Source organism: Cetorhinus maximus, chromosome 2 (assembly GCF_964194155.1).
Source record: "Cetorhinus maximus chromosome 2, sCetMax3.hap1.1, whole genome shotgun sequence".
NCBI classification, from domain to species: domain Eukaryota; kingdom Metazoa; phylum Chordata; class Chondrichthyes; order Lamniformes; family Cetorhinidae; genus Cetorhinus; species Cetorhinus maximus.
Genome location: NC_135880.1, coordinates 144,665,992 through 144,681,868, shown reverse-complemented (window position 1 = coordinate 144,681,868; position 15,877 = coordinate 144,665,992). Strand labels below are relative to the sequence as shown.

Here is a 15,877-nt window from a genome sequence, read left to right as displayed (position 1 = left end):
CAAACATTTTGGAGTCAGAATGTAGAATTAAATCCTGATTGGATTAAGCAGCATTATCTGCCTTAGTCCTGATACTAAATTAGTCACTAACTGATATCCCATAACTATTACGTTACGTACATTAAAATATCCCCACTGTAGCTGGATGAGAAACATCCAGAGGAGTGATGGCGTAATGGTATTGTCACTGGTCTAGTAATCCAGAGACCCAGGGTAATAATCTGGGGACCTGGATTTGAATCCCGCCACAGCAAATGGGGGAATTAAAAGTCTGATGATAACCATGGAACCATTGTCGGTTGTTGTAAAAACCCATCTGGTTCACAAATGCCTTTACGGAGGAAATCTGCCGTCCTTACCTGGTCTGGTCTACATGTGGCTCCTGACCAACCAGCAATGTGGTTGACTCTTAAATGCCCTCTGAATTAGGGCAATAATTGCTGGCTTAGCCAGCGACACCCACATCCCATGAATGAATAAAAAAAATGTACACAAAACAGATCTAAATAACTTTCTCCAGTTTTATTAATTTGCTAATTGCATATAATACATTTAGTTGTAGCTTGACATAGGAAAAGACGACAATGGATTCATTTATTTCATATTTAAATCAAGGAAGTCTGAGAACAAATGTTGCCATATTTAACGAATAAAGTCTTCCATTTTTAGTAATGTTTAAAAATATCAATTTCCCTCTCAATTATGCCTCTCTGTTTTGCTCTCTTGCAAAAAAAAAAATCAATTGGGATAGCTCTCATAAGCGTCTAAAATAAAATGAACTGCCAATGAAGATGGAAAATTGCACAGATACAGACAATGAGTAATGTTTTACCATTGCAGAATAGGTGGATGAACACCTGGGCAGAGTGTAGATGATAAACAAATTTGACAGATAGTGTGAATGCAGCACAACTATTTCCTCTGCTGGGGGAATCCAGAATAAGGGGCCATAATTTTAAAATTAGAGCTAATCTATTTTGGAATGAAATCAAGAAATATTCTTGCACAGAGGGTTGAAGAAATTTGTAACTCCGTGTATGCTGGGCCAATGAAAATTTAAGAAGAAAATTGATAGATTTTTGTTGAATGCAGTTATTGCAGGTATCAAGGGGCTCGGGGTGAATCAATGAAGCTGAATTAGATTAGGCTCGAGGGGCTGAATGCCCTACTCCCGCTGTTGGTTCATTTCTGCAATTCTACTACTGATAGCAGCAATTTTGCCATTTTAAAAGTGTGCTGTAAATTGTGTTCGTAACTTTTTGCAAGAGGGAAAATGTAGGCCAAAAATCCAAATACTTCCCGAGGTTAAAATGTTACATCATAAATCATGTACAGTATTCATTCATATTTTCAAAAAAATCCACAAATGTTCTACAGCCCGCTGTGAAACTTGCATCTCCGAATGCATGGTCATGTGGTTGTTATTCCTGTTCATTACAGATGGTTCTGGAATAACCACTCAAAAAACAGGCACCTGTAAACATCACTGTGCTGTCTGTGCTTGCTTATAATAGCAGAGGTTCAGCATACAGCAGGAGGAAGTAACGGAGTCATAAACCACAAACTCAGAGCTCAAGACGTGACATTTCATTTACACTTAGAACAAAAGGCCTCATGACCATTGTGCTCATTGCTTTCAGATTCCTGCAGCAGTAGCAGGCAGGAAGTATCCAGATTACTCTATGCTTGGGAGCAAACCAACACAATCCAAAACAAAAACAAAAATACCTGGAAAAACTCCGCAGGTCTGGCAGCATCTGCGGAGAGGAGCACAGTTAATGTTTCGAGTCCGAATGACCCTTCAACAGAACTAAGAAAAGTAGAAGAGAGGTGAAATATAAACTAGTTTAAGGGGGGGTGGGACAAGTAGAGCTGGATAGAGGGCCAGTGACAGGTGGAGATAGCAAAAAGATGTCACAGACAAAAGGACAAAGAGGTGTTGCAGATTGGTTGCTTATCACCTTGACTAAAATACTGAAAGTGTGTAAACTGGCTGCAGGAGGCTGTTTACAGACTGACTTCCTTAGAAGTAATTTTTTGAGGCAGCGGATCAAGGGTGTAGTTTGGCAGTTGGCACAATTCAATATGATAGATCTCACTAATTCTTCCCATGAAACTTGTCACTTGCCTTGACCCAAAACATTTTTAAAAAAAATTGTTCTAAAATTCTTAACTTAACCTTTTTCTCTAAACTACCATTTCCCTTTGTATAGTGTGTTTTTAGCTTTAATTGTCCAGGAATGCTGGAAACTAATACACACCCTATAGTGCTGCATTCTCAATTTAATTGTAAGGAACAATAGGTTCTTGCTATACCTTCTATGCTTGATTTAGAACCATGCTGTATTAAAGCAAAATACTGCACACTGGAAATCTGAAATTAAAATGGAAAATGTTGGAAATGTTCAGCAGGTTATTAACAGTTAACATTTCCCCCTTGTCACCCTATGGCACCTTCCCAAGTGCCGGCAATGCAACATTTACCCTTCTTCCTTCTCGCTGTCCAAGGCCCCAAACACTTCCTCAGGTCAAAGTGATTTACTTGCACTTCTTTCAGTTTAGTATGCTCTGTTTGCTGCTCATATTGCAGTCCTCTTACAGTGGAGACCAAATGCAAAGTGGGTGACCACATTACTGAAGACCTCTACTCAGTTCACAATCAAAACCCCAGGCTCCAGTTGCCTATCATTTTAATTCTCTGCTCCATTCCCCCTCTGACCTTGGCTTCCTACATTGTTCCAATCTAGCTCAACAGAAGCTGGAGGAACAGCACCTCATCTTTCCATTAGACACTTTACAGCCTTTACACACGACAGTGTGCATCAATTTCAGATCATGACCACTGTTGGCCTTTATTCAGATAGCAGCTGCTGATAATGATGCCACTTTTGTCATTTTTAGCTCCTCTGGATCCATTTTTTGTTTCCTTAATTGCCCCAATATCACTCCCCTTTGTCTTGCACCATCATTCTTTTATCATTTAAATACTCATGCCTTCCACTCTATCACAGACCTTCCCTTCTGTTCTTTTCCTCCATTCCCCATCCTACCCTCTCTACTTGATTGAAACCAGTTAAATCTAACTTTTTCCAATTTTGACAAAAGGCTATCAACCTGAGGTATTAACTTCCTTTCTCTTTCCATAGCGGCTGCTTGACCTGCTGAGTACAGCCAGCATTTTCTTATTATAATCTACTGTCTGGCTTAAAGGAGGTCTAGACAGTAACACTTTGTTTAAATGATCCATTCATAGAAATAATCACAAGCCAGAATTTTCATGTTTTTGCTTCAAAAAATGTATTGCTTGTATGCATGACCCGCAATTCAGTTTCTCATAGCCTTTGGCTGTTCTGGTACAGTCAATGGCGGGAAGTGTCTCAGCTCAGCCCCACAAGTACAGCACAGCCACTCGCAAAAGAAGCCATGGAACTAGACATGATTGGGGATGCTTCTGAAAATACTGAGGACTATATATGCCGTCCTGTGCCAGAGTTTAGTTGATAAATTTCAGACATATCAAGTCAGGAATGACAGATGGATTGGTCAATTGTTGAAGGGCACAACTCAGCTGTCTGGTGTTTCAATCAGCCAGCTGACTTGCAGTTTGCAGGAACAATATTTATAATGTTTTTCTCTTTCATTTTGGAAAAAATGCCAAAATCGAACATTTTGTAGCTAACCATTCATAGCATTCCCTTTCATTTGCACCTTAATTAGTTATGTCAAGTACTGATCATATAAAATAACTATCTATAGTACAACAAATGATCAGCTATGTAAACAAAGTTATCTCAATTCTCAATTAAGATTTAGGTAGTTTTGCTAGTTTACTCAATTATGAACAACTTTAAAATTTTTTTTAAAAAAAACTTGCACTTCTGAGAAATGCTGTTAAAAATTCATACCAAGTTGATTTTAAGACTTGAATCAGAAAACTGTTCCACATTTTTGCCCCTCTAGTGCTGGCCATATGATCAGTCAATGTGCTATTTGATGTAAAGCTTCTCTGCTAGCTTCTTGCTTTTGTACTCTTTGATTTAAGAGAGTGTTGGCAACTTCTTGCTGAGGAAAGCATGCACTTGAGGCCAAATCTTGTTGGTTTCTGTTCCTGAGAAGACTTCCAAAATGCCTTTATTTCTATAAAAAGCACAAAAATCATCTTTTTCATAGAAGAAAAAATAGACCCTCTACTGGGCAGTCCAATATCGTAGGAACATACAACTTGTTAAACAAACAAAAGACCAAAATCCATCAGACTCGATTGATGGCACTCTCTCAGTTCAGGATTCAATTCCCACTTCAGGGCTTGAACACAAAAATCAAAACTGGCATTCCAGTACAGTACTGAAGGGGTGCTGCAACGTTGGAGGTGCTATTCTTTGGATGAGGCGTTAAACCAAGGCCACATCGGCCTGCTCCAGTGAAAATAAAAGATCTCTTTGTCACCATATCGAAGAGCAGCAGGAGAATGATCCCCACTGTCCAAGCCAATATTTATCCCTCAATCAACATCATAAAAAGAACAGATTAGGTCTTTATCACATGGCTGTTCATGGGAGTTTGCTGTGCTCGAATTGGCAGCCACATTTCCTACAAAGGTGACTACATTTCAAAAGTTCTTAATTGGCTGTAAAGTACTTTGAGACTTCCAGTGGTCAAGTAAAGCACCAGATAAATGTAAGTTTTTAAAAGAAAATCTACTTTTCCTTCTGCCATCCTCAGTCACACGATACAACGATAATGGAGTTGATGAATTGTAGCAATCAATCACTATCAATTAGTCTACAACAGATTCAGACATAACACAAGGAAAACCCCATTGCTTTAAGAGTTGTGGGAACCAGAGTCACCTGCTCCTCCCAAGCATGTTACACTTTCCATATGTTATGTCTCAAATATTCCTAAATGGTATCTTCGAAAATAAAACTGTGATTTGAATCCAGCAATACTAACTGCAACCACTGTTTTCCCAGGGAGCCTGTTTCATGGATTGACCTTTTGCTCTTTGAAATATTGTTGCTGCAGATAAGTTTTGAACTAAAACTTAAAGCACAAATCATGTTCTTGGTTCTGGACAAGGTGAAATAGCTCATCATGTTATACATTATCTAATGCCTTTAGAATTCTAAACACAGCAACCATATCATCTATATCAATCTAATATAGAACTTCTAAATTGGAAGAAGGCTAATTTCAATGTGATATGAAGACATCTAGCCAGGGTAAAATGGAACCATAGACTGACAGGAAAAAATGCAGCAATAGGTGACCTTTAAGAAGAGATGCTTCCTAAGACCATAAAACGTAGGACCAGAAGTAGGTGGGGGAAAAGATAATGGAAGGGCTCACCTTAATTTTGAGCTTCCCTGGATATGGGGGAGGTGCCAGATTTTGGAGAGTGGCACACGCAACATTCTTATTCAAGAAAGGGTAAGGACAGTTCGAGCAATTACAGGCCAGTTAGTTTAACATCAATGGTGGATAGAGTTTTGGAATCCTTAATCAGGGAAAAAAAAAATCAACAGGCATTTGGATAGGTTTGAGTGAATTGAGAAGAGTCAGCATGGATTTGTAAAAGGCAGATTGTACTTGACTAATCTAATTGAATTTTTTGAATGAAGCAACTGAAGGTTGATGAAGAGAGTGCCATGGGTGTTGTCTATATAGATTTTAAGAAAGCATTTGACAAAGTACCACATAAACGGCTGTTTAACAAATTGAGGCTAATGGAGTAAGAAGGCCAGTGTGCAATTGGATAAAAACTTGGCTTAAGGCCAGAAAGCAGTGAGTCATGGTAGATGTTTATTTTTCAAACTGGAGGGAAGTAGACAGTGATATTCCCCAGGGGTCAGTGCTAGTACCACTGCTTTTTTTGCTATACAGAATACAATGTATAGCTTTTTTTGCTATACAGAATACAATGTAAAATTTCAAAATTTGACAATGATATCAAACTTGGAAGGGTGGCAAACAGCGAGAATGAAATGAATTGCCTGCAACAGGATATAGATAGGTTAGCAGAATGAGCAGACAAGTGGCAGATGAACTTTAATACAGAGAAGTGAGAGATGATGCATTTTGGCAGAAGGGATGGGGAGAGGCTAAATAAACTTAAAAGCACAGTTCTAAAGAATGTACAGGAACAGAGGGATCTGTGGATTCATGTGCATCAATCTTTGAAGTTGGCAGGGCACAATGAGAGTGTTTAGCAAAGCACATGGAATCTTAGGCTTCATAAAGAGTAGTATTGAGTACAAAAGCATGGAAGTTATGCTGAATATTTATAAAGCTCTGATTAAGCCCCAACTAGAGTAGTGTGTCCAGTTCTAGTCACCACACTTTAGGAAAGATGTGAGGGTCCAAAAAGAGTGCAGAGAAGATTTACTGGAATGATTCCAGGGATGTTACAAGGTAAGATTGGAAAGGCTGGTTTTGTTTCCTTGGAGCCAAGGAGATTAAGGGGAGATTTGATAGAGGTGTGCAAAATTATGACAGGCTTAGATAAGGTAGACAAGGAAAAACACTTCCCATTGTCTGATTGTACAAGGACTAAGGGGCAAAGATTTAAGATTTTGGGCAAGAAATTCAGAGGGCATGAGGAAGAACATTTAAATGCAGTGGTAATGACTGGGAACTTGCTGCCCACAAGGGTGGTGGATGCGGAAACGATAAATGATTTCAAAAGGAAATTGGATGGGCACCTGAAGGAAATAAGCCTGCAGGGCTATGGGCACCGAACAAGGAAGTGGAACTGACCGGATTGCTCTGTGGGAGCTGGCATGGACTTGATGGGCCAAATGGCCTCCTTTTGTTTCATAAATGATTCTATGACCTCTCAACTTTCTCCTTTCCAATGAAAATCTGCCTAATTTACATATAATTCTTTTTTTTTAAATCGCTCTTTCATTAAACTAATCTGTATAAAAATGAAGTCTTTGCAATAAACTTAGTACTGGGTTGCTACCGTGAACATCTGACACCTAATTTTTCTACAAGTATGTTGCTTATTAATAACACAACCCCTTCAAATAGGAGAGCAAAATCAATTGGGTCAGATTTCAGAACAGACACCAATGTCTCATGAACACCCAAGCAGCATAATTCAGGGAATTGAGCTTTTCATTATCCACAATTCAAAAAAAGAGTTTCACTACTTACTGATAATATTCCAAAACTGGCTGTGTTAGTTCTTCATATGCCTGGAGCCTTGAAATCACAGTCTCTGGCTTGTCATCATTACGCTGAATCAAAGGTTCCCCAGTAAGGTCATCAATCCCCTTTTTTGTGAATAATTCATAATTTAGAGCATTAAAAAAAGTGAAGCAAAGTAGTTTATATTTCAGCTCCTCAAAAAGAGTTCATATTTCCTTCTTGGAATAACCCTGTTAGCACACTAGCTGCCATAACACAGCATGTCTCCAGGTAAGCTATCAAGACACTACTGTGTGGGTGTGGAAGGTGTTTGCACAGAACACCACAAAGTAATATCTGTAATAAGCAGTTTGAAATTGTTACAATTATGTTTAAGGTTATTAAATTTTGGGACTTTAAATTTAGGGTAATTGGGAGGAACATGTGACCTGTCCTACAGTCTGCCTGACAATAAGCCTGGGTAGTTTAACTGGTTTGATTGTCAGAGATCAAAGGAAGGATTAGATTGTTGTACTGGGAAGGTGCAAGATATTTAGACTTGGACACAATGACAGCAGTCTCTGAGTTTACAATTAGTTGATTCTGAGTCTCCCAAAGTCACAGAAAGGTGTTGAAGGCTGTAAACTGTCACAATAGCAAACTGGGGTCAAGGATAGCTAATTAGCATGGAGAAGAGGGCAGAGGCAGTCAGGTTACAGGCTTCCCTACAAATCAATATCTCAGACAGACAACAGTTCAGCATGGTCAGAGAAAAGAGGCTGCTTGGCTTTTCAAGCTATCACAGTCGGATACAGGATGGAGATGGTCTCTAGTCCAAGAAATGCATCCTGCAGCCATATAATGATTCTGGGTTCCGAAGAGGAGTCATGTTGGACTTGAAACGTTAACGCTGTTTCTGTCTCCACAGATGCTGCCAGACCTGCTGAGTTTTTCCCAGCTTTTTCTGTTTTTATTAATGGTTCTGGGAGATTTGTAGTAACAAGGAGTGATAAGCCAAGAGAACCATGGATGACCAGAGATATTCAACATACAATGAGAAGGAAAAGAAAGGCTTTTAGCAGGTACAAGGGGAGCAAATCAGCGGAGGCATTAGTGGAGTACAGAAAATGCAGGGTGGAGCTTAAGAAAGCAATTAGGAGAGCAAAGAGGAGATATAAGAAAGCTCTGCCTGGTAAAAGTAGGGAAAATCCCAAGATATTCTATAAGTATATCAATGGGAAGAGGATAACCAGGGAAAGAGTAGGGCCCCATTAGGGACCAAGGGGGCAATCTATGGGTGGAGCCAGAGGACATCATTGAACGAATACTTCACATCCGTCTTCACCCAAGAGAATGAGGATGAAGGTATGGAACTCGGGAAGAGGGACCGCGAGGTTCTTGAGCAAATTGATATAGGGAGTGACAGGTATTGGAAGTGTTGGCAAACTTAAACCTGGACAAATCTCCAGGTCCGGATGATTTGTGTCCCAGACTGCTGAGGGAGGCAAGGAAGGAGATCACAGGGGCTCTGACCCAAATTTTTAATTCCTCTCTGGCCACAAGGGAGGTGCCAGAGGACTGGAGAACAGCCAATGTGGTTCCGCTATTTAAGAAGGGTTGTAGAGATAAGCCAGGGAACTACAGGCCAGTGAGTCTCACGTCAGTGGTAGGGAAACTATTGGAGAAAGCTCTGAAGGAGAAAATTTATCTCCACTTGGAGAGGCAAGGTTTGATCAGGGATAGTCAGCATGGCTTTGTCAGAGGGAGGTCATGCCTAACAAATTTGATTGAATTTTTTGAGGAGGTGACCAGGTGTGTAGATGAGGGTGGTGCAGTTGATGTAGTTTATATGGATTTCAGCAAAGCCTTTGACAAGGTCCCACATGGGAGACTTATAAAGAAGGCAAATGCACATGGGATACAGGGTAATGTGAAAAGGTAGGTTCAAAATTGGCTTAGTCGTAGGAGACAGACGGTGATAACAGAAGGCTGCTTTAGTGACCGGAAGCCCGTGTCCAGTGGAGTACCACAGGGATCTGTGCTGAGTCCCCTATTATTTGTAATTTACATAAACGACATAGATGACTATGTGGGGGGTAGGATTAGTAAATTTGCGGATGACACAAAGATTGGCCTGGTGGTTAACAGTGAGGTTGAGTGTCTTGGGCTACAGGAAGATATAGACGGGATGGTCAAATGGGCAGATAAGTGGCAGATGGAATTTAACCCCGAAAAGTGTGAGGTGATACACTTTGGAAGGAGTAATTTGACAAGGAAGTATTCACTGAACGGTATGACACTAGGAAGTTCTGAGGAACAAAGGGACCTTAGCATGTGTTTCCATAGATCTCTGAAGGCGGAGGAGCATTTTAGTGGGGTAGTGAAAAAGGCATATGGGACACTTGCCTTTATCAATCGAGGAATAGATTACAAAAGTAGGCAGGTCATGTTGGAGTTGTATAGAACCTTGGTGAGGCCACAGCTGGAGTACTGTGTGCAGTTCTGGTCGCCACATTATAGGAAGGATGTGATTGCACTGGAGGGGGTGCAGAGGAGATTCACCAGGATGTGGCTTGGGATGAAACATTTATGTTATGAAGAGCGGTTGGATAGACTTGGGTTGTTTTCGTTGGAGCAGAGAAGGCTGAGGGGCGACCTGATCGAGGTGTAGGAGCCTGATCAAGATTATAAGGAGCATGGACGGGTGGATAGGGAGCAGCTGTTCCCCTTAGTTGAAGGGTCAGTCACGAGGGGACACAAGTTCAAGGTGAGGGGCAGGAGGTTTAGGGGGGATGCGAGGAAAAGCTTTTTTACCCAGAGGGTGGTGACGTTCTGGAATGTGCTGCCTGGGAGGGTGGTGGAGGCGGGTTGCCTCACATCCTTTAAAAAGTACCTGGATGAGCACTTGGCACATCATAACATTCAAGGCTATGGGCCAAGTGCTGGTAAATGTGATTAGGTAGGTAGGTCAGGTGTTTTTCACGTGTCGGTGCAGACCCGATGGGCCGGAGGGCCTCTCCTGCACTTTGTGATTCTGTGATTTGTCCTGGCAGAGCCAGAAGAGGAAAAAAGATCATCAACAGGCTTTATTGCTAGTGGTGGATCTCCAAAAACTGAGTAAGTGCCTGGAGACAGTCATTTGAAGTTGCTACTCAGCGAAATGGGGATGTAGAAAACCAATGGAAACTGGGAGCAACTGTTTCCAAAAGGACTAATTCTGTGGAGAGTGCAATGGATGATAAGTATACAGGGGGAAACGCCACTTTCTGTAGTTTAAAGTATAAGTTGTCTACAAAAAGAAAATAGCATTTAGTCAATGTAGTTCTTTTCATCATTTGTTATAGAAAAAGTTTTAAAACATGAAATCTTGTTGTATCATTCTTCCAGCTATTAACTTGAAGTCTGAATCTTTTTAAAAGTTTTAGGTTTCTACGGAGATTATAATAAAATAAAGGGTGAAGGTTTCCATGGAATGAAACTGCACAGGAGGTTAATCAGAGCATTGTGACCATGCCAGCTCTTTGATAGAACTATTCAATTAACCCTAATCCCCTGTAATTTTTATCCCTTAAATATTTATTTAATTCTCTTTTGCAAGTTACTGCTGAATCTGACTCCACCATGCTTTCAGGCAGTGCATTCCAAATCTATAACTCAATGTGTAAAAGTGTTTCCTTATGTCACCTCTGGTTCTCGTCAATCATCTTAAATATGTATCCTCTGTTACAGATCCTTGTTACGCTGGGTCTCTGGAATACTAGTCTAGTGACAATACCACTATGCCACTGCCTCCCCTCCCCCTCCTTAACCTTCACTGATCCAAGGACCACCCCAGTTTCTCCACATAACTGAATTCTTTCATCCCTGGTAGCATTCTAGTAAATCTCTTCTGCACCCTCTCCAATGCTTTTAGATTCTTCCTAAAGTGTGGTGCCCAGAATTGAACACAATATGAGGCTTCACCTGTGTTTCATAAAGATTCAGCATAACTGCTTTCTTTTATTCCTCTATTAATAAAGCCAAGGATCCTATATGCTTAACTAATAGCCCCTTCAACATGTTCTTCCATCTTCAAAGATTGGTGTTCATGCACCCCAACGTCTCTTTGTTCCTGCTGCTCACTTAAAATTGCACCATTTAATTTATATTGCCCCATTTCACTGATCTTAGCAAAATGCGTCACTTTAGAATGTTTGTTAACTTCCATCTACCATATTTATGCACATTTTACTGCTCTGTCTCTCTCTCTCCCTTCAGGTACCATGCCCTAAGAAGGCGTTGGTGACCATAAACTTCCACGTTTGGTCCATGGTTATGCTTGGCAAGGTACTGCAGTGTTTTGCCGTTGCCTTCTGCAGGTTCTGGCTGACCAGGAGACTCGCCAGCTCTCACCAGCTGTCAGAGGCATATTGGAAGGATTTGCAGGTTGATAATCAACCTGTTTGACCATGTTATGCATGCACCTTCTGTGGCTATGAAGTCTTGGAGTAAGACTCAGACCCGGAGCGTCTGGCTCAGAGGTAGGTACCGGTCTGACTGCATCTTCCCAAGTCTGTTACTATCCCTCTAATTTTTTCTACATTTCAGAGTTTTGTGTTACCTGCAAACTTGAAAATTAGGCCTGCATATCCAAGTCCAGTTCATTTATATATGTTATAGACAGCAGTGATCCTGATACTGACCTAGTCTGAAAAAACAATCATCCACCACTGCAATCTTCATTATCCCTTGGAAAACGTTGTATTCATGCTGCCCCGTCCCTTTAATTCAATGGGCTTCACTTTGCTAACAAATCTATGATGTGGTACTTCGTCAAACACCTTTTGAAAGTGAATAAATTCAAACCGAACTACCCTCCTTAACACTGTCCAATACTTCAGAGAACTGGGTTAAATTCGCCAAATATGGTTCGACTTTAACAAATGAAAGTTGTCTTTCATTTTATATCCCTTTTTTCCAAGATGTCAATTCATGGATTCTTGTATCTAGAAATTTTTCCACGATGGATATTTGGCTGACTGGGGTGTAGTTGCTGGTTTTATCCCCCTCTCCTATTTTAAACAGGGACGTTATATTTGCATTTCTGACACAACCCTCATGTTAAAGGAGGATTGGAAGATTGTGGTTAGAGCCTCCACAACTTTCACCCTTACTTTCCACAATAGCCTTGGTTGCATCACATCTGGACCAGGTGGCTTTTCTACATTGATCATTGCCAACCTTTTAGGTGCTTCCTCTTTATCAATTGTTATCCAATTAAATATTGCTACTGCCTCCTTCTTTACTGTTACATTGTATCCGTTTTCACTGGAGACAGGGATGCAGTCAAAGTAATCATTTAGCGCCTCAGCCATGCCCTCTGCCTCCATTAAGATGATTTCCATTTTGATTCCTAACCAGCCTTCAACTATTTATAAATGTTTCTAAAAAGGTTTTTCGGCTTCCTTTTGTTAGTTGCTAATGTATTCTCATAATCTTTCTTTCCCATCTTATTTCACTTTATTGATCTGCTCTGTACTTCCCATATTCAACTTAGTTCTCTGCTTATGAATCTTTGTCGTAAGCCTTCTTCTACTGTCTCATTTTAATCTCTATGTTTTTGGTCTACTGAGCTCTTGCTTAGGATCCCCTTCCTTTCCCCCTCATGGAAATGTGTCTGTTCTATATCCAGACCAGCTCCTTTCTCAAGGCCTCCTACTGTTCAATTCCTGTATAACCTAGCAGCACTGTGGGTGTACCTACACCACATGGACTGCAGCGGTTCAAAGAGGCAGCTCACCACCACCTTCTCAAGAGCAATTACGGATGGGCAATAAATGCTGGCCCAGCCAGCGACGCCCACATCCCATAATTTTTGATTCCAATTCACCTTGGCCAGAGCCCTTTTCAACTCATTGAAGTTAGACCTCCTCCAGTTCAGTGTTATTATGCTCGATTGTTCCTGGCCCTTTTCCAGGACTATTCTAAACCTGATGCTACTATGACCACTGTTTGCCAATTGCTCCCCGAAAACATATTTCCCTTGCCCCACTTCATTTTTCCAGAACCAGCACTGCCCTCTTCCTCATTGGGCTGAAAACACACTGTTTGAGAAAGTTCTCTTGCACACATTTCGGAAATTCCTTCCCCTCTTTGCTCTTTACATTCTTAAAGGAGGCGGAAGTGGGGTAGTGGTAATGTCACCAGTCTAGTAGTATAGAGACATAGGCTAATGCACTGGGGACACAGGTTTGAATCCCACAACAGCAGCTGGTGGAAAATAAAGTCAGTTAATAAATATGGAATAAAGATGAGTATAGTCTTGGTGACCAGGAAACCACTGTCGATTGCCCTTAGGGAAGGAGATGATGGCATAGTGGTATTGTCGCTGGACTAGTAATCCAGAGACCCTAGGGTAATGCTCTGGCGACCTGGGTTTGATTCCTGCCACGGCAGATGGTGGAATTCAAATTCAAAAATCTGGAATTAAAAGTCTAATGATAACCATGAAACCAATGTTGATTGTTCTAAACACCCATCTGGTTCACTAATGTCCTTTAGGGAAGGAAACCTGCTGTTCTTACCTGGTCAGGCCTCTGAAATGGCCTAGCAAGCCACTCAGTTGTATGAAACTGCTACAAAATCTCAAAAAAAGGTCTGAACCTGGATGGACCACCTGGCATCTTCCTAGGCACTGGAAATGAGAACAGCAAACTCAGCCCTCCTTACTAATATCTGGGGGCTAGTGCCAAAATTGGGAGTGCTGTCGCACAGCTGTTGCTTGACATAATCATCCTCATGGAATCATACCTTACAGACAATGTCCCAAACACCATTATCACCATCCCTGGGTATGTCCTATCCCACCAGCAGGATAGAACCAGCAGAGGTGGTGGCACATGGTGTACAGTTGGGAGGAAGTTGCCCTGGGAGTCCTCGACATCAACTCCGGATCCCATGAAGTCTTATGGCATCAGGTCAAACAAGGACAAGGAAACCTCCTGCTGATTACCACGTACTGCCCTCCCTCAGGTGATGAATCAGTGCTCCTCCAAGTGGTGTTCAACATGGAGGGTGGCAAGGGCGCAGAATATACTCTGGTTGGGGGACTTCAATGTTCATCATCAACAGTGGCTCGGTAGCACCACTACTGACCGGGCTGGCTGAGTCCTAAAGGACATAGTTGCTAGACTGGGTCTGCGGCAGGTGGTGAGGGAACCAACAAGAGGGAAAAACATACTTGACATCATCCTCACCAACCTGCCTGCCACAGATGCATCCGTCCATGACACTATTAGTAGGAGTGACCATCGCACATTGTCGAGACAAAGTCCCGCCTCCACATTGAGGATACCCTCCAACGTGTTGTGTGGTACTACCATCGTGCTAAATGGGATAGATTTCAAACAGATCTAGCAACTCAAGACTGGGCATCCATGAGGCTCTGTGGGCCATCAACAGCAGAATTGTACTCAAACACAATCTGTAACCTCATGGCCTGGCATATCCCCCATTCTACCATTACCATCAAGTCAGGGGATCAACCCTGGTTCAATGAAGAGTGCAGGAGGGCATGCCAGGAGCAGCACCAGGGATACCTAAAAATGAGGTGTCAGCCTGGTGAAGTTAACACAGGACTACTTGTGTGCCAAACAACATAAGCAGCAATTGATAGACAGAGCTAAGTGATCCCACAACCAAAAGATCAGATCTAAGCTCTGCAGTCCTGCCACATCCAGTCATGAATGGTGGTGGACAATTAAACAACTCACTGGAGAAGGATGCTCCACAAATATCCCCATCCTCATGATGAGGGAGCCCAGGACATCTGTGCAAATCATAAGGCTGAAGCACTTGCTACAATCTTCAACCAGAAGTGCCGAATGGTTGGTCTATCTCGGCCTCCTCCGGAAGTCCCCAGCATCACCGATGCCAGTCTTCAGCCAATTCAATTCACTCCACAGATAAAGAAATGGCTGAAGGCACTGGATACTGCAAAGGATATGGGCCCTGACAATATTCCGGCAATAGTATTGAAGACTTGTGGTCCAGAACTTGCTGCACCTCTGGCCAAGCTGTTCCAGTACAGCTACAACACTGGCTATGTGGAAAATGGCCCAAGTATGTCTTGTATACAAAAAGCAGAACAAATCCAACACAGCCAATTACTGCCCCATCAGTCTACTCTCCATCATCAGTAAAGTAATGGAAGGGGTCCATCAACAGTGCTATCAAGCAGCACTTGCTTAGCAATAACCTGCTCAATGACACACAGTTTGGGTTCCGCCAGGACCACTCAGCTCCTGACCTCAATAAAGCCTTGGTTTAAACACGGACAAAAGTGCTGAACTCCCGGTGTGGTGAGAGTGACTGCCCTTGACATCAAGGCCACATTTGACTAAATATGGTATCAAAGAGCCTTAGCAAAACTGGAGTTAAAGGGAATCAGGGGGAAAACTTTCCACTGGTTGGAGTCATATCTAGCACAAAGGAAGATGGTTGTGGTTGTTGGAGGTCAGTCATCTCAGCTCCCGGACATTACTACAGGAGTTCCTCAGGGTAGTGTCCTCGGTTCAACCATCTTCAGCTGCTTCATCAATGTCCTTCCATCATAAGGTCAAAAGTGGTGCTGTTTGCTGATGATTGCACAATGTTCAGCACCATTTGCGATTCCTCATATACTGAAGCAGTCCATGTCCAAATGCAGAAAGACCTGGATAATATCCAGGCTTGGGCTGACAAATGGCAAGTAACATTCGTGGCACAC

General features: G+C 41.9%; 1 protein-coding gene across 1 annotated transcript in view; it reads right to left on the bottom strand.

Annotated features, from left to right (window-relative positions):
• Window positions 1-503: 503 nt before the first annotated feature.
• The window catches only part of ak3 (adenylate kinase 3), a 41,250-nt gene continuing 25,876 nt past the window's right edge, over window positions 504-15,877 (bottom strand). Inside the window, exons 4-5 of the mRNA XM_078570492.1 lie at window positions 7,159-7,277; window positions 504-4,137 (exon numbers count right to left, since the gene is read on the bottom strand). Of these exons, the coding sequence (XP_078426618.1) occupies window positions 4,038-4,137; window positions 7,159-7,277 (219 nt within the window). The 3' untranslated portion in view covers window positions 504-4,037. The remainder of the gene's footprint in view (window positions 4,138-7,158; window positions 7,278-15,877) is intronic.